This window comes from Eurosta solidaginis, chromosome 3 (genome assembly GCF_040869045.1).
Source record: "Eurosta solidaginis isolate ZX-2024a chromosome 3, ASM4086904v1, whole genome shotgun sequence".
Taxonomy (NCBI): Eukaryota; Metazoa; Arthropoda; class Insecta; order Diptera; family Tephritidae; genus Eurosta; species Eurosta solidaginis.
In genome coordinates, this window is record NC_090321.1 from 84,829,688 (window position 1) to 84,856,308 (window position 26,621).

Below are 26,621 nucleotides of genomic sequence, written 5' to 3' on the forward strand. Positions count from 1 at the left end.
TACCACTTTACAAAAATCGGAATAGATCATGCGTTTTAAATTATCGAGGAATAGCAAAGCTTAGTGCTATACCCAAACTGTTTGATTCGATCGTCACAAAGCAACTAGATCCTAGGGTATCCTCAATCATTGACTTGTCTCAACATGGTTTTTGCTCGGGTAAATCTACCGTGACTAACTTGCTTGAGTGCACAACTCAAGTGATGAACGGATTTAAGGTTAATGGCGAAATTGATGTAATTTATACTGATTTTAGGAAAGCTTTTGATAAAGTTTCCCATTCACTTCTTCTGTTCAAACTCGATCGTATTGGCTTCCTGCCTTTGTTTCTATCTTGGATATCTTCTTACTTGATGGATAAAAAACAAACAGTTATATTTAATAACTGTAGGTCAGAAGCTATAAATGTTACTTCTGGTGTTCCTCAAGGCAGCCACCTTGGCCCAATGCTGTTTCTGCTGTTCATTAACGACCTTCCAAATGTTTTGAAGTACTGCAAGCCGCTAATGTACGCTGATGATGTCAAACTTCTTATGCCTATCCGCTCACCTGTGGATAGATCAAATCTACAATCGGATCTGAATAGCCTAGTCGAATGGTGTAGTGTAAATGTTATGTCACTAAAACTGCCGAAGTGCAAGTTCATGAGCTTTACAAGGAAATCATACCAATCCTACGAGTATATGATTGACGATTACACAATTAACCAATTCATAGTTTTGTAGACCTTGGGGTTACGATGGACCCTAAACTCGACTTTAATTGCACATAGAAGGTTGCGTGAACAGGGCCAAAGGGACTTTGGCGTTCGTCAAACGATGGTCTAAAGAATTCGATGATCCATATATTACTAAAGCTCTCTTTATATCTCTGGTGCGGCCAATATTAGAATACGCTTCGATAATCTGGAACCCTCGTTACCAGACGCACTGCGAAAAATTGAGTCGGTTCAAAAGCAATTCCTGATTTTTGCGGTAAGGCGACTTACGATGGGACCCCTCAAGGATTCTCCCTCCCTACTCCTGCCGTTTAAAACTTATTCAGCTCCCTACGTTACGGAGTCGCAGGGAGATGGTAGGTGTGTTATTTGTAGTAACACTTATTAGAGGGATGGTAAATAGCCCTTTTCTGCTCGGTGAATTTTTATTTAATTTTCCCTTTCGACCATCTAGACATTTTCAACCGCATTATATAAGCACATGCAGATCGAATTTGGAAATGCACGAACCTCTTCGTTGTCTGTGTACTGACTTCAATAAGCACTGCAAAAACATTGATACGTGTGACACACTCTACGTAATAAAAAAATATCTGCTGACTACATTAAATACGCAATGATTTGGGTGGGTGGCTTGGAATAACGTCCTTTCCAACCTCCCACTCTTATCACGAGCTCCAGTAACTTTGGGCGGGTTGGAAAGGACGTGATTCCATCCTTTCCAACCTCCCACACATCGCAGCCCTACTTGTTGTGTGTCAAATATACATCAGCTGCTCGAAATCACGTCTTATAACCAGATCCAGTAACCTTGGGCGGGTGGCTTGGAATCACGTCCTTTCCAACCTCCCACACATAGCAGCCCTACTGGTTATGTGTCAGATATACATCAGCTGCTCGAAATCACGTCAATTCCGACAGCACTAATAATCAATTCCCGTTGCTCGGCATCACAGTCCATCCCGACAACTGATTTAATAATGTATATACATATTTTATAATATAATTTTGTTCAATTTGTATGCTTCTGTAATTTATCTGTAATCCGTACTATACTTAGTCTGATTAATTGTTAAATTTGTAGATTAATAAATAAATAAATAATCTAACGGTTTTTAAAAGAAAATCGTGTAAAAACCAAGTGTAGAAAAGCGCCCATTAAAATATTTACACAAACTGACGACTCGTTAGAAAAATTAGTGAAAATCCCAAATTTTTGGCACAAAAATTGGCTACTCAAATGAAAAACTTTCTTGGGAAGGAATATAGTGCATCAGCAATCCGCAGTATCATACGATCACATGATTTCCATGGTCGAGTTTCACTAAAAAAGCCGTTAATTAATTCAAAAAATAAGGTTGGCGGTTGAAATTCGCCAAAAAACATATATTTGGGTTAGACAGAAGGTCGATGGTTTGGCGTAAGCCCAACAAACCACTTACGTTTTTTTGATTTTTCCATCCATGAGCGATGTCCAACTGTTGTACACTTAGCAGTGCATTTAGAGATTGGGCAACGAGTGTACTTCTCGGAAGATAATGTACACCGAGTTCTGGAAAACCTCCGTAAAAATACGTTGATGGCATTTTTTGAACTATGCACTACCGATTCTTTTGCGAAAACACTTCTTTGTCATGAAGTGCCGTCTTATTATACGTGGAGCAATAATAAATTTTCCAGAAGGAAGCGCGGAATATCTATTGAAGGTAACCCAGGGATTAAAAAGGATTCGGCGCTTGGTAGAGTTTATAATGTACACCTCAATCAAACGGAACATTTTTATATACGTTTATTGCTTCACAATATTCCAGGTCCTACCTCTTTTAAAAGCTTGAAGACTGTAAATGTAAAAAGTTGGGAAAACTACATCCCAAGTTTCCGCGGCGCTTGCAGACAACTACAACTTTTGGAAAACGACGACCATTGGAAAAATGCCATAGCTGAGGCAGTTCTTTTGCATTCACCGTCAAGGCTAAGAGAGTTATTTTTCATTTTAATAGTTTTTTGTCAGCCGTCAAATGCTGAGTTATTATGGAGCACGTTCAAGGACGACTTCTGTGAAGACTTCCTTTTCAATAAACGCAGAAGGCGTAACAATCCCGATCTACATATTTCTGAAGATTTAATAAATCAAGGTTTGAAAAAATGTCTCGACTATTATGATACGGATTGAATAAGTAGTTAACATTTCTTTTAAGGTTTGATTGACATCGAGGACAAAGTAATAGGCCTTTGCGAAAAAGATTTATCCAGTTTTGGGCCCTTCCCCAAGTCGTGATATTCAATGACCGGAATGCTCTTTTGAGACAGTCCTGAGGCGCCCATGTGATTTAAATTATTTAAATGACTACCTTCAAGCTAATATATCAAAAATGGTTTAGGATCATCAGCTGACATATGATAAAGTCGTTGACAGCATTGAAAACAAAAGAGGTTAGGCATTTTTCTTAGATGCTCCTGGTGGTTGTGGAAAAACATTTTTACTTAGGGCCTCATTCTCTAATACGAAAGGAACAGTGTATTCGCATTATGTTAAACGGTGGCAACATATCACTTGACACTTGCTTTCGCCTTCCTGTTTAACATAAAGTAGGAAACGTAAAGGCCGAACCAAAATGATAGAGAATACCTTTGCTAGACGAAATCGTTTGGAGGCGAATCCTTCGTTTGAGCTATCGTTCGCAATACAGAATTAAGCCCTTAATCTTCTTCTTACATATGCCAGACGTAAAGGTCACGTGGCGCTGGCTGTAGGATCATCGTGAATTGCAGCGACTCTTTTACCTGTTGGTTGAACAGCCCATTCCACTTTTAAATTGCCCTTAAACGTGTTCCTCCAGGAAGACAGGTTTTGTTCCATTCGAAAGAACGGGTCACTGGCTAAAATAATACAAGAGGCAATTCTTATAATGTGGGATGTGTGTACAATGACTAACCGAGTACATATTGAAGCAGTAGATCGTACATTAAAAGACATAAGATCAAACGACAAACCCTTTGGTGGGATAACAATCCCTTTTGTAGGGGATTTTCGTCAGACTTTGAGAGTAGTGGCGAAAGGAACTCGAACTGATATTGTCAAATCGTGCTTCAAATCATCGTTATTATGGAATCACCTCGAAAAATTGTGTCTTCAAACAAATATGAGAGCGCATCTTAACGGAACTATATGTAAATTTCCCCAGGATTTATTAGATATTGTAGATGGTAAAATTTTTACTGAGAACGGCTACCTTATAGTAGATTCAAAGCTTGGGAATGTGGTACATACGTGAGCGCATTAATATCACAAGTTTACGCAAATATTGAAGAGCTATCCAGCAAGCCATATACTTGGCTATGCGAACGGGCTATCATTTCACCAAGGAATAAGACTGTGGACGAAATAAATAACATAGTTCTAGATAGAGTTCGTGGCGAAGTTAAAGAGTCAAATGACACTGTTCTTAATAATGAAGATACCGTACACTATCCAATTGAATTTTTAAATTCGCTTAATCCTTCCGTCATACCGCCCCATAATTTGAAGTTAAAAAACGATATTCCATTTCTATGCTATGGAAAGAGATAACAAATAAAAGGAATGCATAATAATATCCTCGAGGCAATGATCCTCACGGGTCCTGCGGCCGGAGAGATATCGTTCATAACCGCATACCTATGATTCCAACGGTTATGCCTTTCCAATATAAACGGTTACAATTTCCTGTGAAGGTTTCCTTTGCAGTCACAATCAACAAATCACAAGCCCAAACTTTCCACAATGTTGGTATTGACTTCCGTGCAGAATGTTTCACCCATGTAGCTTGAATTCTTTAAAGATTTTCGTAATATGGCCATTAGTGATGTTTGTGTGTGTGTGCTAATTATGAGCGATCAGCTGTTAGTTGCGCTACTTGTTAAGGCTTACAATAGCCTTTTTTTACACGCGTATATGTTTACTTTTTCGCGTAAAAAACGCTTATTCTCACTTAGATAATGCTTAGGATACCCATCTAGTAGAGCTGGATTCGATCCGATTTTTTTAAGAATCCATTTTTTCGATTCGATTCTAGAAAAAAATCGATTTAATCGATTAAATCGAAACGAACAAAGTTTATTTAAATTTTGCTTATTCTTTGTAACAATGTACTTACTTACGTACTTAACCATTTACTTTTTTCCCGACAAATAAAGCAGGCAGGACCGTGCCGAGACTGGTGCAAGCGGTGCGGTGCACCAGGGCCCCAGCTCCTGGGGGCCGCCAACCACCAACTCGCAAAAGTTTCACCGAAAAATATATACACTAAATTATGGGAAAATTTTTATTTTTTATTTATTCAAATTCTAATCCAAAAGCAGATATCGGGATGGACGTCTAGGATAGAAATTGAGTAAAATACCGTATTCTACATATACTAAACGCCGATGTAGACCATCCACTAAAAATTATCGGCTTCGCCGAGGATTTTTAACTGTGGATGAGCGAAAATCCATGTTTCGAATGTGTCGTTCTACAAGCAAAACCTTTTGTGTCGTATAACCTTTTTTTTAGAAAAAGGGCCTCCTGTGAATTTCGCGCAAGGCCCCACGACCTCCGGTACGGCCCTGAAAGCAGTACAGTTTCTCTCTCGTTTCCGACTGCCAACAAAATTGGAAGTATCAAGGAATGACACATGGGTCGTCACTTGATCCTTTCATGGGAGTGAGATAATTAGTATATTATATATATAGTATATACCGAAATGGCATACTGTTATGAATGTTATCAACACTAAGGGGTACTGTCATCTCTAAGCCGATGCTAAGCAGTGACTTGTATGCACATAACCAAATTAATCATTATGTCTACACATATGTACGTACACGCAGCGGAGAAGCAACGCACAACAACATGCATATATCTGAGATACTCCTGAAAGTATGCAATAATTGTGCAAGTGTTACTCACAAACACACGCGCATAAGCTTTGAGAGAAGCTATAAAAATTGTGCATCTGTAGTTATAGCTGAGAAATTTATAGCAGATAACCAACTAGTAGATTCTGGAAATGGAAGCGCCTAGAAGATGCGAACGAGAAATCATAGAGTATAAAAGGCAGCAACAGTGGAGGCGCGAGAATCAGTTTTGATTAAGACGCTATATGGCGAGCAATAGTAGTGTTATTGTGAAGAACTTTAATAAAGGCCTTTTTGCATTATTGAATAGTGGAGTTATTTATTCAACAGTTTAGTGATTCGAACGTTAGCAGAAGATTGCAAATAAAGGGAATTGCAGTAAATTCGTTACAATTTATGTCAGAAGAGGAATTGTTGAATAAATTCCAGAGGACAACAAGGACATGGCAAAGTTCAGTGAATTGAAGATCCAGCAACTGAAGAAGGAGTTGGAGAGCCGTGGATTGAATACAACCGGCATTAAACTCGAACTTCAGGCACGACTACGAGAGGCAATGGAAGCAGAAGGAATTAACGTGGGAGAGTATGTCTTTCATCTTGATGTCGACGAGACAACAACAAAAATTGAAGAGAAAAATGAAACATCGCAGACAGTTACGAGCACAGACTTGAACATGATATTGGCTGCAATAACTGCTCAAACATCGACAGTGGCATCTCAGCTGGAATCGCAGGAGACACGTTTAACATCCAAGATGTAAGCACAGGAGGCACGCATTTCAGAAATGTCGTCACAAATGTCATTTCAACTGGCATCGCAAGAGACACGCATAACATCCAAGATGGAAAAACAACTACAATCGCAGGAGAACCGTGTAACAGCGAAGATTGAAGCACAGGAAACACAAATTTCATCACAGCTGGAAGAACAAAAGACATATATGGCAACTCAACTGAAAGAACAAGAGACACGCATAACAGTACAACTAGAAGCACAAGAGACGCGTATATCATCAAAACTCGAAGCACGCATGGACGAAAAAATAATGCAGTTTGAAGAAAAATTCGAGGCAGAGGTGGATGCTTTGAGAGGTCGTATACAGGAGTTGCAATTAAATCGCCCAGCTGTTTCAGCAAGCAATCCAAAGGTAAAAACACCATCCTTTCACGGTTCTGTTCCTTTCCAGGTCTTTAAGCTACAGTTTGAGAAGACTGCAGCAGTGAACAACTGGAATGCTTAAGATAAAGTTGCTGCATTGTTCGTGGTTTTAAAAGGACCAGCTGCTGAGATATTGCAGACCATCCCAGAGTACGAACGTAACAGTTATGAAGCATTGATGGCTGCTGTAGAACAACGATACGGAAGCGAACACAGAAAACAGATATACCAAATTGAGTTGCAAAATCGTTACCAAAAAGCAAATGAGACATTGCAGGAGTTTGCTTCGGATGTTGAAAGATTGGCTCATCTTGCAAATGCGGACGCACCCGCGGAATACACTGAAAGGGTAAAGGTTCAGAGCTTTATAAACGGCATACGGGACGTCGAAACGAAGCTAGCCACATACGCGAACCCAAAGCAAACATTCGCTGAAACGGTATCCCATGCACTGACTCAGGAAACTGCCTCACTTTTGAGTAAGCCAGCGTACAAAGCCCTTCGTGTGGAAGTTGAAAGGCCAGATTGGGAGCACTGAAGGGATCACAACAGAAAAATGCCGGAGTTATTAAATGTTTCAAGTGCGGCAACCCAGGTCATATTGCACGACATTGCAGCACCGGGGTCAATAGCTCCAACAATGTGGGTGGCCGTAAACGCAGAGCTGACGGAGATGAGCAAATCTCCAAGTCCACTCAATCGTTAAACTAAAGAGAGTCAGCTGCAAGGGGCGACAGCTGGCTCCCTCAATTGAATGCCCCATAATCTCTATTTCGCAAATTGGAAGAAGGTCAAGCAATCTTACAGTCGGAGGACATGTGGATGGAAAGGAACGTTTACTGACTGTAGATACGGGTGCATCCCATTCCATCATACGATCAGATTTAGTCAACAAGAAGATAAGACCATTGCTTGGAGCAAGATTACGTACAGCCACGGGAGATGACACCCAGGTAATTGGAGAAGTAGCATGTGAAGTAGCAATTGGGAACGTCACGGTACTACACAATTTAATAGTGGCAGAGATTGTTGATGAAATCATAATTGGAGTGGACTTCTTAATCGACCAAGGCATCAAGATCGATATGCAAAGCAAGACGATGCGATATAAGAACATGGATGTGCCACTTAATTTATTTATGTGTGCAGTTGAGAAATTTTAAATTTTTTCATTGCGGAAAAACGTCAAGAATGTCAGAAACGATTATATCTGGTAGGTGTTTTTATCATGTATTTACATACCTTCTTCACCACAGTGGTCCAAATAGTCCATGCCTAATTGCCATAAAGAATTGCGAGTCATTAATGAGCTTCCGAAATCATAAAGCAAGGAATCACGTAACTTTATACATTCGCTAGAATGAAAGAATTAATATGAAACGGACGTCTACCAAACTTATAAGCAAACAAATTTGACACTTACTTTACTTGACCTTCGCCAACGATTTGTAATTGTCCACAATTATAAAGTAAATCCGTAAGATGTGTAACAAACCACTGATTATCTACCATAAGCTGTATTGCATGTATTACCTGATGCATATCATTCTCCATTAAGCCGAGTATAATTCGATCTAAATGTCGCATTGGGAGTTCATTACTACTATATCCTTTGATACGAGCCCAACGCGATAACCATGTATTGGCTACATTTCCCAATTCGAAATGTTTGCAGGCTGGATTTGTAAAAAATAAATAACCCGGAAAAAATTCATACCAATATTCGGTCCCTTGAATTTGATTGTTCCAAATTTGAGTATCGCCCGTTACTAGCTATACAAACAAATTGAATAAATATACGATTGTTCATATGTCAATGATAACTTCTCCGACCTGTATAAGCTCTTCTAGGCTTGGTTCGATAGCAAGTATATTTGCAGAAATTTTTCTTTCAGTATCTGTGAGCCAATATTGCCATTGCGAACGAAATTTTTGAATTGAAGCGCCACTATGAGCCTAAAATAATAATTACGTATATGTATCCATATGTTCTTAAGATAAAAGTCGATCCACTTTTTATATCGGAATTAATTAAAATTTATTATATTTAAATTAAGGTTGTGCTGGATAAAGATTTGGTCGGATAACGGAATTCTGGATTATAGGCAAAAAATCATTGCCGCATTCGGTTATCATGTCGAATATCCGATAAAATCTGTACTAAGGGTGTATTTCTGACATCAAAAGCTTCTCAGCGAAAATTTAACCTAGCGGGATAAATACATGTACATAGGTGGGTTGAATTAAAAGCTCAGCCTAAATCTCCTCGGACTTTTTTCACCACAAGTAACGAATTTTTGACCATAATAAATTTTCTGCATTTAATAAAAAATATTCAAAAGGTTCACAAAGCTTTTAAAAAGGCATTTTCGTGCAAATTTCCAATTTAAATAACTTTTTAAACAGGTGGAGGTAGCCGACGTCACCACGAAGGTGTTAGAAGAGGACCAACCGCCAAATGGTGCTGTAACTCGCACAGAGGAACACCCGGCACAACAGTTACGAGAGGCTAAAGGGGGCCTCGAATACTCTAAACCAAAAGGGCAAGGGGAGGACGACGACGTCAAGACGAAGGTGCTGGAAGGGGGCAAACAGCCCAATGGTGCTGCGAGTCCTACAGATAAACCTCCAACACAGTAAAGTGGCGTCGAGGGAACTCCTCCTAACCCTTGAGGAGGGTTCGTTTGACGTGGCGCTGATCCAGGAGGCGTGGCTCTCATCGAGAGGAAAGGTTTTTGGACTTAGCGCGCGTGGGTTTGGCGTTTACTACGCGCAAACGGAATGACGGGTGCGAGCTATAGTAATGGTAAGGAAACAGCTGCATTCATATATACTGCCTAATTACACTACTGAGAATAAGCAGGCATTTATCCTGGCGTCCTGCTACATGGCCCATGCTGCGGAGGTTCCACCGATGGAGTGCAAAAGGCTAGTACAGGAGTAAGGGCGCAAAGGGCGGTTGGTCATAGGCGCATATGCAAATGCGCACCACAATGCGTGAGGAGGAGCAGATACGAATGAGAGAGGCGAATCTCTATTTTGTTACATCCTGCAAACCAATTTGCAGATAGCCAATAGGGGAAATTTCCCTACATACATTGGTCCAACATCCAGCAATGTTCTGGATATTACATTGAGCTCCGAGCGTGATATATCAAGGTATGATTGGATGGTTCTTGATAGACCATCTTTCTCCGACCATGCGTATATCAACTTCAGCATCCCCCTAAAGAGGGTAGAGAAGGAAGGAACCTTCAGAAACCCTAGGCCAACGAACTGGATTAAATTCCAGAAAGAGGCAGAAACATAACTGGGACAACCAAAAGAGATTGTCAATGTGGAGGAACTGGAGGAATCGAATGAAATCCTAACAAGGACGCTTATGACTACGTATACCAAAGCTTGCCCTCCAAGAAGATTCAGAGGAAAAGCAAAGCCGCCATGGTGGCGCAATGAGCTGAGTCTTCTAAGAAGACAGGTAAAAGAAATGTTTAAGCTCGCAAAGACCGCGGAAAGCGGAGCGTGTCGGGACGAGTACAGGGATCTACTGAGGATCTACAAGCGAGAAATTTCCAGGGCGAAGAGAATCTCATGGAAAAGTTTCTGTACGGACATAGAGTGCTCCAGCGAAACAGCACGGTTGAAAAAAGTCCTAGCAAGGGGAAACATAGTCCAGGGACTAATAAAAAAAAGAGGATTGGAATGGTCACGTAATAGTGAGGAATCCCTTGAGGTGCTTTTTGACACACATTTCCCATCGGGAGATGGTTCAGAAGAGCCAGCAGATATCACTCACACTTCGATCACGGAGCGGGTAGCGCGGGGCTTCGTGACCGATACCAAGAAACCTTCCGAATTGTTGTTCTCGTCGTACCTGTGTTTCATCTTACTACTCATTAACCTGGTTCGTTGTCTCGCACTCTGTTGCTTGGCCACTGGACTACTTTGAAGAGGTTGAGCTTGACCGATTGGCTTTGCATAATCAGTATCGTTCACGTTACGTACGTTTCACAACAGTAGTGCGCCTTGGCTTGAAACCACCCTTGCATTCTTTGGGGTAAATTCTTTCGTTGGTTTTAGTGCGTCCATTAGGGTTTGTTAATGCCAGTGTTTTCCTCGCAGGTACCTTTAATTTTGATTTGTTTGGCCCTAAGAAATCCACTCCGAATATGACTTCATCAAAGATCTCTGCCACAATGAATTTGTGTAGAACCTTGACCTTCCCAATTAAGACTTCACTTACCACTTCTCCCTGGACTTGGTTATACTCGCCAGTGACCGTACGCAATCTTGCTCCAGGTAATGGCTTTACTCCCCTCTTGACCAAATCAGATCGGATTAAGGAATGAAATGCGCCCGTATCTACAGTCAGTACACGCTCCTTGCCATCCATATTTCCTCTGACGGTAAGACTGCTCGATTTTCTTCCGATTTGTGATACAGATATCACAGGACATTCAATAGCTGGAGCAAGTTCTCGATCCTTAAATCTGACTCCCTCTTGCTCATCTCCTTCAGCATTGTACTTAAGACCACCCATGCTGTTGGAACCACTAGGGTCAATACCGCAATGACTTGCAATGTGACCTGACTTCCCGCATTTGAAGCATTTGATAACTCTTTCACTCCGCTTTTGCGATCCCTTCAGTACCTCCAGTATTGTGTTCACCCAGCCTGCCCTTTTACTTCCACACGGCGTGCTTTGTGCTGGCTTACACAGAAGCGATGCTGTTTCCTGAATCAGAGCATGTGATCCGTTTCTGCGAAGGTAGGTTTTGGGTTTGCATATGTCGCTCGCTGCGTTTAGACATCCTGTATTCCATTAATAAAGCTCTGAATTTTTACCCTTTCGGTGTATTCCACGGGTGCGCCCGCATTCGCTAAATGTGCCAGCCTTTCAACATCCGACGCAAACTTTTGCAATGTTTCACCAGCCCTCTGGAAGCGGTTCTGTAACTCCATTTGGTATATCTGTCTCCTATCCTCGGTTCGGTATCGCCTCTCTACAGCGCCCGTCAATGCTTCATAAATGTTCCGTTCGTACTCTGGAATAGTCTGTAAGATTTCAGCTGCAAGCCCTTTCAATGCCACAACCAGTGCAGCAACTTTATCTTCCACATTCCAGTTGTCCACTGCTGACGTCTTCACAAACTGAAGCTTAAATACCTGGAAAGGAACAGAGTCGTCAAAGGATGGTGTTTTTACCTTTGGATTACTCGCCGAAACTGCTGAACGATTTAGTTTCAACTGCTGTATATTCGTGCCTCTTGTGCTTCAATCTTGGATGCTATACGGTTCTCCTGCGATTCCAGTGGGATGTCACTTGTGATGTCGTATATGTCTTCTGTTCCTACAGTTGAGATGACATGTTGGTTGATATTTGTGACGACATTTCTGTTATACGTGTTTCCTGGGTCTCCATTTTTTCCGATATCTGTGATAACAAAGCCAATATCGCATTAGTCTCGCCGCTTGCGACTGGATTCGGACTCCCGTCTTTTCTTCCAATTTTGTCAATGCCTCGTCCCCATCAGGATGAAATACATACTCGTCCACATTAATTCCTTTCGCCTCCATAACCTCTCGTATACGTGCTTGAAGTTCGGTTTTTTTACCGATTGTAGTCAACCCACGGTTCTACAACTCCTTTTTCAGTTGCTGGATCTTTAATTCACTGAACTTTGCCAAGTCCTTGTTGGCCTCCACTACTCTGGAATTTATTCAACAATTCCTCTTCTAACACCAATTGTAACGAATTTTGGGAAATTCCGCTTATTTGAAATCTTCTACTAACGGTCGAATCGCTGAACCGTTGAATAAATAACTCCAATATTCAGTATTGCGAAATGGTCTTTAGTAGACTACTTTGGGGTAGTGCAATTATACTTCACTTCACAACTTAAAGCGTGTTTAAATCAAACTGATTAGTTATTACTCAGCTTGCGTTGCTTTTATACCCTCGGTTTCCTCGTTCACCATATCTCCTAAGGACTAGTAATTTCGGCAACAGTTGTATCTCATGCTTGGTTAGTTACCAGCTATATACATGCAAATATATCTAGTCCACGCCTCTCCCATAGCCATATGCGTGTGTATGTGTGAGTAACTACTTCGGCTGATGACTACATATTTGTGTGTGTGAGATATCTCTTCGTCGCCTTCCACATATGAGTGTCTGCTTTATTGTTGTTGTGCATTTATTTAGTAGCAGCTTAGTGATGCTAATATTCGTCACAATCTGTTGAAAAGTACAGATACAAAATTGGTATGGTCAGTGTTCCAGTTGCAGTTTAAACGTAGATCCCACAGTCTTTATTAGGACGGAAAGTCTGTCAACAAGGTAAGACCTAACTAAGGCAACGGCATGACTAGAGAATTCAAACAAATTTTTTAGCTTGCAACATAAAAGCTCATGATCTACTGAGTGAAATTCCCTGGAATGTTCGAGTAGGGTTAGAAAAGCTAGATTATTACCATAAATTTCCAACCGGATGCTTTCTATAACATCCAATAGAGCGAAAGCTCCACCTACCACACAGAATATATTGGGTTCAACTCCCGGGCAAAACAACATCAAAAATTTAGAACCAAGTTTGTTTTCAATTAGAACAAAATTTGTCTGCGTGCGTTCACTTAGCAATGATTTGGCTAACGCTCCGAGTGTATTTCTGCCATGAAAAGCTTCTCAGCTTCGGAGTCGGCGCAAAACGGTGGGTTCCGTCCGCCAATTTATAGCAAAAATTAAAAAGGAGCACGACGCATATTTGGAAGACAAGTTCGGCCTAAATTTTTTTCGAAACTATATCGCACCTTATATTATGTAAATATTGGGCACCTGTTTCAAATAGTCGCGAGGATATAGCTAATTTTAATTTTTCGTAATTAGAGGCGTGGCATCTCAAACTTTTCCAAAGGACCACCAATATCGATAACAGTGCCCAAAACCTTTAGGGAGTGTCTTAATCGCTACAAGAGAAAAACAGACAAATATTCAAATTTTGTCCCTCTGCGTAATGCAAATTTTTCTGTAAAAAAAGAAAATTACGTACTTTTTGCTCACCGACAAAACACGTGTGTGCCTTTTTTTTCCTTAGGGACGATACATATTTACACATAATAAACGTACCTACAAGCTATCATAATGCAATAATAAAGGTGATGTCAAGAACATAACCTCACTTTTTCGGCAGCTCTATTTGCCAGTATTATTTGTACTACGAAGGTAATAAGTTTCGATTGCTTAATTTTTCGTACAAATTTCCTCAAAAAATTGTGTCTACAATTTTTTTTTGGTGAATACAAAGTTAGGTTAATCTTTATGTCTAAAAAATTCTGCTAGCGGCTTATATATTATTATGTTTCTAAACGTACGTTTTTAAAGTCAAGAAATATACCAAAAATGGAAAAAAAGCCAAATAGAATTTCAAATAAATGCAATGGCGTAGCAGAAATGGAACTACCTACCTCTATTTATTTACATTATGCTTGGAATCATGAGACAAGAAAACAAAGCAGTTCCACTTTGGCGTATTCGGCATAAACTGTGTTAGTTGTCAGAGATACAATTTGTCAAATGCTGAAAAAGCATTTCCACCTCAACAAAATTATGTTTTGCAAATTTTTAATATTTAATGGAGTATTTTTATTCAACTATCAATATTATCGGCAATTTTCTCGACTGCCTGTAAATGTGAGGATTACGCAACTGACAGACAAATTTGTCGACATGTTAAGTTAAATTTCAGTTTTCTCAACGCCCTATTAAATGTTTGTTAAATTATTGAGGAGGCACTGCGTTTGTAAAAAAGACTGTCAACGTCAATTGTAAACAACAAATATTTTGTTTAAAAACTGGTACCCTAAGAGCCCGTGACCATAGTACAGGTCTACAAGTAGGATATGTAGCAGCGCGCACATACACAGCCACGCTCACCTGATAAACTGCTTGTTCTTGTTCGTTTTTTGTGTGGGTGCTATTTGGCACTGTTGTGCTTCTTAGGTCCAAGAAAAATGTAGTAGCTGCTAACGAAAACTGTGTAAAATTTTTATTGCAAAATTACAAAGAAATATCCTTATTTACTAATTATTTTTATTGGGCCAATTAACAATTTTAATAATATTTTTATTGGAGCTTTTCGGCCGGGGTTTTTTTCCTTCTTAATAAAACAACGTTTTATTTAGTCATCCTACGCGTTTCGACCTTCGTCATTTTATAAAAGTTGAAATTTCGCCAGTGCATACTTCCAACTGAAGCAGGATAGCTGGTCCATTATACAACTGAGTGGCTTTAACAGATATCGTGCAAAAATTTTGCAGAAAAATATACCCTTTTTCGTCATTTTATAAAGACTGATTTTCATATATGGTCTTCGTCACGATATAAGAACCCTGCTAGACAGAGCTGACGGAAACTTCAATACATTAACAAAATTTTTGACATCACTAACACACTTGCATGAATTTTTCTTTTGTTCCTCTTTCTTTTGACATTTCTTACCAAAAGAAGAAGAACGAACAGAAAGTCAAAAAAGCGCGAAATCTAACGAATGCAGGCGTGGAATTTGTTTTCTTGCATAAAAATTATTAAAAATTATTTAAATTCTCTATTCTTGCGCTTTTTGTGCAGAACAAAGTGTGAAAAATGAATAAGAGGCATTTGCACAATTTCCTTAGCAGTGAAAAAAGGGTCTTTGAAGCTAGTGCTAAAAATTTCCAAAATTGCTCGACGCGGAAAATGTGGAATGTGCGTTTTCTGAGGGCGATAATGGGAATTCTGTTTTTATAGGTTCAAGTGGAAGTACGAATGGTCCTTTAATTCAAAATATCGTTGATAGTGAAAATAGTGCGGGGTTCAACGATGATGCGTGCAGTTATAGTGGGGGGTTGGCTTTAGGAGACGAGTTTCTTACATTTAATACTCATGGTTTACTTCATTTGCCAGAATGTGTTAAAAGTTTTGGTCCGTTGGACTCATTTTCTGCATATAGGTTTGAAAACTGCATGCAATTTAAAAAAAAAAATATAAATAAACCACGTGATATTCTTCAGCAACTGTTCCTAAGGCTTGATGAAAGGCAGTGTACATTTAGTTCAGAGTTCTAAGATGGGATCGTTTGACAGTGACCTTAGAAAGGAAAGGGATTGTTATTGCTTCTGCAAAAATGTAGGCCCCGTTAAAGTGATAGACCTTGTAGAACCAGTAAGCTCTGAAATGATTTATGGTCAAGTTTTTCACAAAACTGAAAACTTCTTTGAACAACCAGTTCAATCGTCTCTCGGTTTAGGTATCATAATAGCAAGCGAACTTAGCTCTGATATATGGGAAATTAGAAAAGATGATATCGATTATAAATACTTCTGTATTCCTTACCAAAATCAATTTTTACTAATACCCCTACTTCACCACCTCTTTCATGACTTCTCCAACTAAACCGCACATTCGGCCCCAAGTAAATTTATTTTATCGTATTAAAGTTAATTAATTTCCATTTTATTTTAAAAATGCCTCTTTTCATAATACCACTTTTAATAACAACATGTCATCCCAAAACAACGGTAACTATAAATCATTTTTGAAACAAGATCAAACACAATATAATATGTATGATTTTTCAGAAAATCCCCTGATGAAGAGTTTTGCTACCAACAGCAGTTTCAACGAGACTGCATGTGCTAAAGACGCGGAACCGCCAGCTGTGGAGATAGCCGAAGTCAACAGCACCAGGCAATTTGACCAACTGCTGGAAATGATGCATGTTATTGTATCGAATGTATGTATTGATATTGAGTTTATCATGGCATTTTCTAATTCATTTTTAATCCCATCAATACCTTCAGTCCCACATAGATAGTTATTACACAATTGAAAAACTTTTTCATTTTGATTTTTTATATAATTTCCCTAAATTTTAAATCACTTCAAATGAATGAATTCAAGTAAATTAAAATATTCTGTATTTATTCTTATTATTATTATATAATTTCCTTAAATTTAAAATCATTTCAATTAAGTGAATTCGAGTAAATCAAAATATTCTCTTGCCCTTGCTTGTAAATATTTTATTAAAGAAGTGGTAGATATTGATTATTAAAACACAGATATGTGTATACACTTACTCACAAAAGTATTTTGCATCCGATTTTTTGCAAATATCAGCAATTTTTCTTAAGTTAAATTATTTTCGCAATTTTTTTATGAAAAAAAATGTTAATATATAATAGAGGAAATATAGGTTAAAGTTCAAAGTTTTACTGAAAATTCGGCAATTTTCATCAAAGTTTTGAACTTTTTTCTGAGTATGCAGTTTTGTAGGTCATTCAATTTTAGTACAATAATGTGCTAATCTTAATCCGCTAAAGTGACTTATTCCCATATAAACTTTAGAACGGATTTTTTTTTTATATGGGAAAAAAACGAAGGTCCGCTAGGAAAAAAATGGCCAAAAATCGGGAAGTCTCTTTAGCGGGTTAAGATTAGTACATTATTATACAAGAATTGAACGAGCTACAAAACTGCATATTCAGAAAAATTCTTGGGGAAAAGTTCAAAACTTTGATGAAAATTTGCCGAATTTTCCGGAATTTTCAGTAAAACTTTGAACTTTAACCTATATTTCCTCTATTATATATTAACATTTTTTTTTTCATAAAAAATTGCGAAAATAATTTAACTTAAGGAAAACTTGCTGAAATTTTTAAAAAATCGGATGCAAAATACTTTTGTGAGTAAGTGTATATATGAGCTTTATATAGTTTGAAAGCTTTACAATATTTTTAATTGTTTAATAGCTTTATTGTTTTAATATGATATGTTTGTTGAGCTTGAGTAAAACGCAATATTTTTCCATAATTTCGACTTCACTCTGATAAACAAACAAAAATACGAAAAACCAAAAATATATAAATTACATTAAAAATAAAATGTATAAGCTATACATATGTAAAAAAATATATAGATAAATACAACTTGTTTATAAATTTATATATGTGTATATCCTTATATATTTTATTTATAATATAATTTATACATTTGTGGTTTTTCGTATTGTTGTTTATATTGTTAATCCCAAAATGACTTCAGAGTCAAAACATTGTGTTTTACTTTGTGGCTTCGAGCTCACCAAGCATACCACATTATATATATCTATGATCTAATATATTAAATTATAAAACTTTGTATGAAAATAAACGATACATTTGAAATGTGACAGGTTTTTACATGGTCTTATTTTATTTATACAGGTTTGACGAATTTCTACATCAGCGCTGTCTGCTGGTTTTATTTATACAGGTCTGATTGATTTTTACATCAGCCGTGTTTGCTGATTTTGTTTATACATACCTTATGTATATTTACATCAGGGATGATGGAATAGGTCGTATGCAATGACAAGGACAGCGATATGCCAATTCTCGTGTGCAAAAAGAAGACGGAACACCATACACGTATACGAATTGTTTAATCAGGTTTGTCATGTCGCTTCGAACAACTTGATAGAAACTTTGCTTTACGGCCTGATATAAATTTCCATCAGCCATGCCTGTCAGTTGATGCCTCAAATGACGGATAGCCGTCTAGCAAGGAAGCCACTAGCCTCATTGCCAGACACTTTCCATGGTGGCTTTGTCTAGCCAGACACTTTTTATAATGCAAAACTGTACTTTTTCATAAGCTGAACGTTTTTTACGGCAAACAAAATTTCAAGTTTCTTTTTAAGATTTTGTATTCGAATTTCAGTATAAAATTGCTTCGATGTTCTTTGAAGTTTAGAAGGATTAAAAATGTCTGGCTAATCATAGCCACTATGGAAAGTGTCTGGCAATGGGGCTAGTGGCTTCTTATATCGTGACGAAGACCATATATGAAAATCAGTCTTTATAAAATGACGAAAGAATGGTATATTTTTATGCAAAATTTTTGCACGATATCTGTTCAAACCACTATGACTCAAGTTTTGTAATAGACCAACGAACCTGCTTCAGTTGGAAGTATGCTCTGACGAAATTTCAACTTTTATAAAATGACGATGGTCTGGCAGTCACGGGCTCTTGCTCTATGGGTGAATTCAGTTCAAAAGGTTAATAAGAGGTAAAAAGCTTAAAGGCTCCACGTAGCTCTTAAGTAAACGCTTTTTGATGTATTTCTTTTGCGCGGAAATAGGAGCAGCCAAGAAGTGTTGACATTTGACGACTCGTAGTAATTCACGCATAATACACATAGAGTATACTTATCATTAAGAATTCATGAGCTTAACACCGGCTTATAATAATTGAATGTTAATTTTTATATTTTTCTGAAAGAAACTGAAAAGAAGGAAAGAAACATTTACTGACATATTGCGATGGTACCATTTCTAACCATTTGTACCATTCGTACCATTTGAATATTCAATTATTATGAGCCGGTGTTAAGCTCATGAATTCGTAATAATAAGTATAAATTGAACACGCCATTAAAATTTTAAATTAAATTTCATTTGATTTTAATAAATGTGGGAATGCAACCCTGACTTAAGTGACCATAACTATAAGCGACCCTGACAGACAGCGACTCTGACACTAAACGAAAGTTTAACCAACGCCAACTAACTAACGGACGATTGAATTCTAACGAAAGGACAGTTCCAAAAAAACACTTGAGACGATCGGACGCGATTTTATATGCGCAGCCTAAAATATCAATCTTAATATCTAAATCTAAATCTAATTCCAAAAAACTTGTGAAATTAGTCTTAAGCAATACACTTTATTAAAATTAGAAAGTGTTTTGAACTACAAATTGGGGGCTCAGCCGAAATAAGACGCTCCGCTAGTGTAATATGTTGCAAACTATAAAGCAAAAAGTAGGTAGGTAGGTTGAACTGGCCGGTCCATGAGGACCTCACATAGACTTATTGAGTCCGTAGTGTTACCAGAAGTTTGTTTTAACGACCAAATTGAAAAACCCTATCAAAAACCAGGACCTATCTTATAAAATAACTCCGTGCTCTTGGCAAATACTAGAAGCTTCCTAGGACTTAAGCCACTTGCTGCTTTTAGATCTGACAGCTGTATCACTCCTAATAACTGGAGTCTTAGCCTGGCAAGTGCAGGGCACGAGCACAGAACGTGCTCGATCATTTCCTCCTCCAACCCGCACTTCCTACATCTGCTATCACTTACCAAGCCTAGTTTAAAGGCATGTGACGCCAGAAGGCAGTGTCCAGTCAGAATACCCGTCATGAGTCTACAGTCCTCTCTTTTTAATGATAGGAGCAACTGTGTTAGTCTAAGGTTGTAAGACCTACACATAATCTTCGATACTTTACAGCTCCGCGCTTGAATCCACGCCTTTCCCGCTTGGTCGATCATGTGCACCTCTCGACTTCGCTTAATCTCGCCCAATCTAATTGGGACATCTACGGAGCAAGCTTCAAGGGATGCGCCCTTTTTAGCTAGTTCGTCCGCTTTTTCATTCCTATCTATTCCCATATGCCCTGGGACCCAATATAGATGTATGCTTCTCCCTGTCCCGTTTCTCTCCAGAGACTGCTTACACTCTAACACGCATTTAGAAGCAAAAATTAGATGCAATAAACTTTAAAGGAAAAATGTGTCCGTGCAAGAAATTCAGTTGACGGGATTCGCCTTTATGCGAAAAAAGAATTTAAATAGCAAAAGTCGAAGGCTCTAAGTGTCTTAGAACGGAATAGCAGAGACGCTAACAGAGCATATGCATTGGTGGAATAACAGAAGACGAACTGAGAAGAAGCCATCATACATCCATCCAACATACAACGAGATAATACTATCAAAGGAGTAGAGGGGAGGACAAAGTTGCAGCTAAGTGTTCACTTATGTATTCTTAGAAGAAACAAATTTTGTTGCTGTAGAAGCTACATAAATGTATAAACAAAACTAAAGATAAAATTGTCATTTCAAAATGTTGAGTTCTTTAAATTGCAAAAGTTAAAAGTTAGAAGATCAAAAATTGTGACATATATTGGAGTGGCCATACGAATAAGCGCAGTTTCGGCGTCGTATTCGTGGTGGGAGAAAGACTTTGTCGCCAAGTGCTGGCGTTCACGCCTGTTGACGAACATCTCGTCGCTATCCGAATAAAAGCAAAATTTTTTAAAATATCATTCATCTGCGCCCATGCGCCAACAGAGGAGAAAGACGATGAGGTGAAAGACACTTTTTATGAACAATTAGAACGCACATACGAACGCTGCCCGTCGTGATATAAAAGTCGTGCTTGGCGACTTTAACGTCAGGGTGGGCAAAGAAGGTGTTTTTGGCCCTACAGTCGGAAAGTTCAGCCTAAACAATGAAACTTCTCCTAACGGAATGAGGCTGATTGACTTTGCCGGTGCTCGAAACATGGTCATATCCAGCACGAGGTTCATGCATAAAAAGATACATCAAGCTACATGGCTGTCTCCTGATCGAAATACTCGCAATCATATCGATCACGTTGTGATAGACCGACGGCATGCCTCCAGTGTTTTAGATGTGCGCACGATCCGAGGACCTAGCACCGACTCGGACCATTATCTCGTCGCAGCCAAAATACGCACCCGCCTCAACGCGGCTAAAACCAAGGAACAAAAAACACAAGGAAAGCTAGACGTTGAAAAGCTTCAATCACAACAGACTGCCAATGATTTCGCAACTCGACTCTCACAGCTGCTCTCTGAGAGCACAACTCATCCTGAAGGAATACAGGAGCAGTGGGAGCATATCTCCAAAGCACTTCGTACTGCCGCCGAGGAAAAAATTGGTTACCGGCGGCCACGGAAAAACAACTGGTACGATGAAGAATGCCGCGTTGCAACCGAAAGAAAAGACGCTGCCTACAGGGCTACGTTAAAAGCGAGCGCGACAAGAGGAGTGTGTGAACGCTATCATGAGTGGAAAAGGGAAGCGAGACGCCTTTTCAGGAAGAAAAAAGCAGAAGCAGAAAGGCGTGAGTGCGAGGAGCTTGAGCTGCTAGCCACCAGGAATAACGCCCGAAAATTCTACCAAAAAATACGGCGACAGACAGAAGGTTTTAAGACCGGGGCAAACTCCTGTAGAAATGAAAACGGCGACCTTGTAACTGATGTCCAGAGAGTGCTTAGATTATGGAGGGAATACTTCTCTGCTCTCCTAAATGGAGGCAGCAATTCACCGCGCAGAGATGAAGAACCCGATCCCGCAATCGATGATGATGGAATATATGTCCCCCCGCCCGATTATGACGAAGTTAGAATAGCAATAACCAGATTGAAAAACAACAAGGCCGTGGGCGCTGATGGATTGCCTGCGGAGCTATTCAAGTTCGGCGGCGAGGAGTTGGTAAGGCGCATGCAGCAGCTTCTTAGCAAAATATGGGCGGACGAAAGCATGCCCGACGGTTGGAATCTAAGTGTTCTTTGCCCAGTCCACAAGAAGGGGGATACTGCAAAATGCACCAACTATCGTGGAATCAGCCTTCTTAATATCGCATATAAGGTCCTTTCAAGTGTATTGTGCGAAAGATTGAAGCCCACCGTGAACCGGCTGATTGGACCTTATCAGTGCGGATTCAGACCTGCTAAATCTACCATCGACCAGATTTTCACAATGCGCCAAATCTTGGAAAAAACCCGTGAAAAGAGAATCGACACACATCACCTCTTCGTCGACTTTAAAGCCGCCTTCGACAGCACGAAAAGGAGCTGCCTATATGCCGTTATGTCTGAATTTGGTTTCCCCGCAAAACTTATACGGTAGTGCAAAATGACGTTGAGCAACACCATCAGCTCAGTCAGAATTGGGAAGGACCTCTCCGAGCCGTTCGAAACTAAACGAGGTTTCAGACAGGGTGACCCCCTATCGTGCGATTTCTTTAATTTGATGCTGGAGAAAATTATACTAGCTGCAGGTAGCTTTTTTTGTGTAGAAGTTAAACAGAAGTTGGGATAGGACACCACCCTGTGTCACGCCTTGTTTTATTCTTCTTGGTTTTTATGTTGCGTTTCTAAATTGCACCGATGCCTGTCGACCACCCAGATAATTTCCGGTCCACCTTTTAAGACTTGGGGGAAGGGTAGATCCTTACAGGTCTTGCAGTAACTTACCATGGTTGACCGTATCAAAAGCTTTTGATAGGTCTAGCGCAACGAGTACTGTTCTATCGTGGGGGTTTAAACCGCAATTTATCTGGGTGCTAATGGCATTTAGCGCGGTGGTTGTGCTATGAAGTTTTCTAAAGCCATGCTGATGACAGGCTAGTTACAAATTTGCTTTGAAATAGGGGAGCAAAATGGTTGCCTACTGGCGATAGGAGATATCGGGCGATATGAATCTCCTATGTTAGCTGGTTTCCCAGGCTTTAGCAGCGGGACCACGTTGGCCATTTTCCATTTTTTGGGAATGACAAAGGTGGAAAGGGACAGGCTGAAGACATGTGCTAAATATTTGAAACCCTCTTTAGCTAGGCTTTTAAGCATCGGCATGGCTATGCCGTCTGGGGCCACTGCTTTAGATGGTTTAGCATGACCGATGGCATCCTCAACCTCTTTGGCGGTGATGGTAATTGGGGACGCGCTGAATTAATGTTTATGTGCGCGTCTGTTGGGCCGCCGTCTTTTTGTCAACCGTAGAATGCATTATATATTGTCGGCAAAAAGCGCTCGAACATTTTTTCGCATCCGACAGCACTTTATCGCCAAAGGCGATGGAAATTTTGTCATTGTGCTTAGGATTCGATAGGGTCTTTACGGCGGACCAAAGCCTACCCACATCGGCAGAGAGGTTACAACCACTTAAATTCTCCAAATCCCTTATTTGGGGGTCGCCGGGATCGAGCTGTCTTATAAGGTCAAGTTCTCTCGCTAAATTTGCGGCCTGCGCCGGAAAATGGGGCCGAATTTCGGGAATTCTTCCGGCGGCAATGAAACGAGCCGAGGCGGATTCAATGACCTTGCGGAAAGCACGTTCCCCTTGGCGAGCATTTTTTAAAGTTTATGAAAGTGCGTTTTTCGGTGGCGATGAAGTCGGCGGTTCGCTCAAGGGAAATAAGTATAGGCAGGTGGTCAGATGCCAATGTTATCATCTGCTGCCACTTGACGCAGTTTACGAGTCCTGCACTCACGATTGATATAACTGGCGAACTGTGACAGCTTCCTACCATACGAGTGGGGACGTCTCCGTTTATTGTGCAGAACGTCGTTTCTTCTATTTGATCCGCCAACATCTCACCCCTGTTGTCCGCCTGCAGGTTTGAATTCCATAGATTGTGACGTGCATTGAAATCGCCTAAGATAATGCGATTATCGCCAGTGAGTAGGGCCCTGATATTAGGGCGGTAGCCACTGGGGCAACAGGTGGCAGGAGGGATGTAGATGTTGATGATTTCTAGGTTAACATCGCCTGGCCGGACAGATAAGCCGTGACGTTCTAAGACACTGTCCCTGCGGACGATGTCGGGATCAAATATATTATATTGCACTGAGTGGTGTATGATAAACGCAAGACCGCCTCCATTTCCGCTCTCGCGATCTTTTCTGTAGACATTATACCCAGAACAGGTCTGGCCCTGGGACTGGAACTGGACGTCGCTGGGTAAGCTTTGGGGTACCCGGTGTAGTTGGGTTTGCAGCCTGGCAGCATGGCGCAATGAAGCCCGTCAGGGGGTTGCCGTCGCGGAGACCAGAACATCTAGGAAAGTGGCACCTCCAAGGCAGGAGCTGCATTGAGCGGGTGACGCAAATATATAAACAGGGTGAACACGGAAAAATTAGAATTGATTAAAAATGTAGATAGTCTTTGCAAAGCAAATAAAGAAATGCTTAATAAGATCAATACCCCAAATGAAGCGTTTAATAAGCAGGAGGAGGAAATAAAAAAATAAAATAAAGCTGTTACTGCTAAGGAAGTCAATTCATATTACAATATTACTAAGGGGATTCCTCCAATAGTAATTAAACCCAAGGTTAAACAAGCATTGGAGAAAACAAAAACGGACTTGAATAAAATAGATCCATCCAATTTGAATATAGGTAGGGTCCAAAATAGAAACAATGGTACAATAATTATTAGTGCGAAGTCAGCTAGTGATAAGGATAAAATTACTTACAGAAAGGCTAGATAAAAGTAAATACAACATAGCTGAACCGAAAATATATTTTCCTAAAATCATGGTGACTAACATTAGTACTGAGCATCCTGAAGTGGGAATTGTTGGTAAGATCACCAACCAAAATGAGTTTTTGCGAGATGCTAAAATCAAATGTGTAAGAGTTATTAAATCAAGGAAGGAAAACAGAGCCTCATATATCAACGCAGTCATTGAGATAGAGCACAAATACTATTAAGACGTGTTGAAATGCAAGAAAATCAATATTGGTTGGGACCGCTGTCCAGTTTACGATGCTCAAACGGTAAAAAGATGTTATAAATGCTTAGGGTTTAACCATATAGCGGCTACTTGTACACTTAAACAGAGGTGTAGTAAATAGAGCGGGGAACATAAAGTCGAAGACTGTACAGAGAGTGTACCCCTAAATAAATGTGGTAATTGCATAGATACCAATAATCGGTTAGGTTTAAATATTAATACAGAACACAACATCATGAGTCATGAATGCCCAGTTTATTTAAGGAAACTTAAGCTGGAAAGACAGCGCGTGGGCTTTTAGCCAACAAAACTAGCTGATCGGGGGATACAAGCTTTTAACTTACAGTGCATTTACCTAAATATTTGTAGTTTTCTAGCCAACAAAGCTGAACTCGAAAGAATTATAGAAGAGTTAGATCCGGACATCGTTCTATGTTCAGAAGCATGTATAACATCGGATGTTAGTGATGCGGAAATAAACATTCCTTATTATACAATGGTTCGTTGCGATTCTCATAGCAGTGGTGTAGTCTTACTATTAAAAAAAGGTATCGAGTACAAAGTCAGGTATAATAGATCTATTGATTTAAATGTTTGGTGTGCTATAATTAAATTAAAAAAGTTCGACATTAAATGGCAAATAGGTGTGTTGTACAATTCTCCAAGCTCTAGTGAAGCTATACTTTCTAAGGAACTGGAGAGTGGTACAAACTCCTTGTTAATTGGGGATTTTAACATTAACATGAATGTTAAAACCGCAACGAGTTCTAAGCTCAATGAGATATTCTCATGTAGCGCGATGAGGCAAATGGTAAATTTCAATACAAGGATTGCTGAGAGGTCCCAAACGAGAATAGATCTATTATATGCAAATGCTGATGTACTGTCCTGTACTAATCTTGAAAATCACAGAATTTCTGATCACGAAACCATTTCATTTGCCTACAAGTGTGTAATTCAAATCCTCTGCGGAGAATGATACCCACATTGTGTTGGAAGAATTATTCTGCTGATAACTTCATTTACTTATTAAGAAACTTTGATTTCAGCGTTTTAAAAAATATGCATCTCAATGACTCGGTTGAATATATAAATACCTGCTTATCACACTGCATGGGTTTATTGACATCAGAACAAGACAGGATAGTGAGGTTGAGAAATAAGTGGTACGATCATGAACTGACCGAAATTAACAAATTAAAAATCCAATTGCACTCACAAGCCAGATCCTCTGGTGAATTTTCAGAATATAATACGGTTGCGAAGTATTATAAGAAACTAATCAAAATTAAAAAGATTAAGTATATGGAGAAAAATATTGCCTTAAATTCCTCTGATAGGAAATTAATGTGGAAACACCTTAAGCAAGCAGTAAACTTAACTGAGGTGCGAGGCAATATCCTGACAGTGATTGTAAATAGTATAACATATGAAACACCCGAAGATATAGCTCAAGCATTGAATTCCTTCTTTGTTGATAGTATTGTTGACATAAATCGAGAAATCGAAACTTTTGATAGTGG

The 26,621-nt window shown here is 39.4% G+C and overlaps 1 protein-coding gene across 1 annotated transcript in view; it reads right to left on the bottom strand.

Moving 5' to 3' along the window:
* Positions 1-26,621, bottom strand: part of Nup75 (nuclear pore complex protein Nup75) — a 52,364-nt gene that overhangs the window by 8,544 nt on the left and 17,199 nt on the right. The window contains exons 3-5 of the mRNA XM_067772608.1: positions 8,589-8,711; positions 8,179-8,528; positions 7,998-8,110 (exon numbers count right to left, since the gene is read on the bottom strand). Coding sequence (XP_067628709.1) covers positions 7,998-8,110; positions 8,179-8,528; positions 8,589-8,711 — 586 coding nt within the window. The remainder of the gene's footprint in view (positions 1-7,997; positions 8,111-8,178; positions 8,529-8,588; positions 8,712-26,621) is intronic.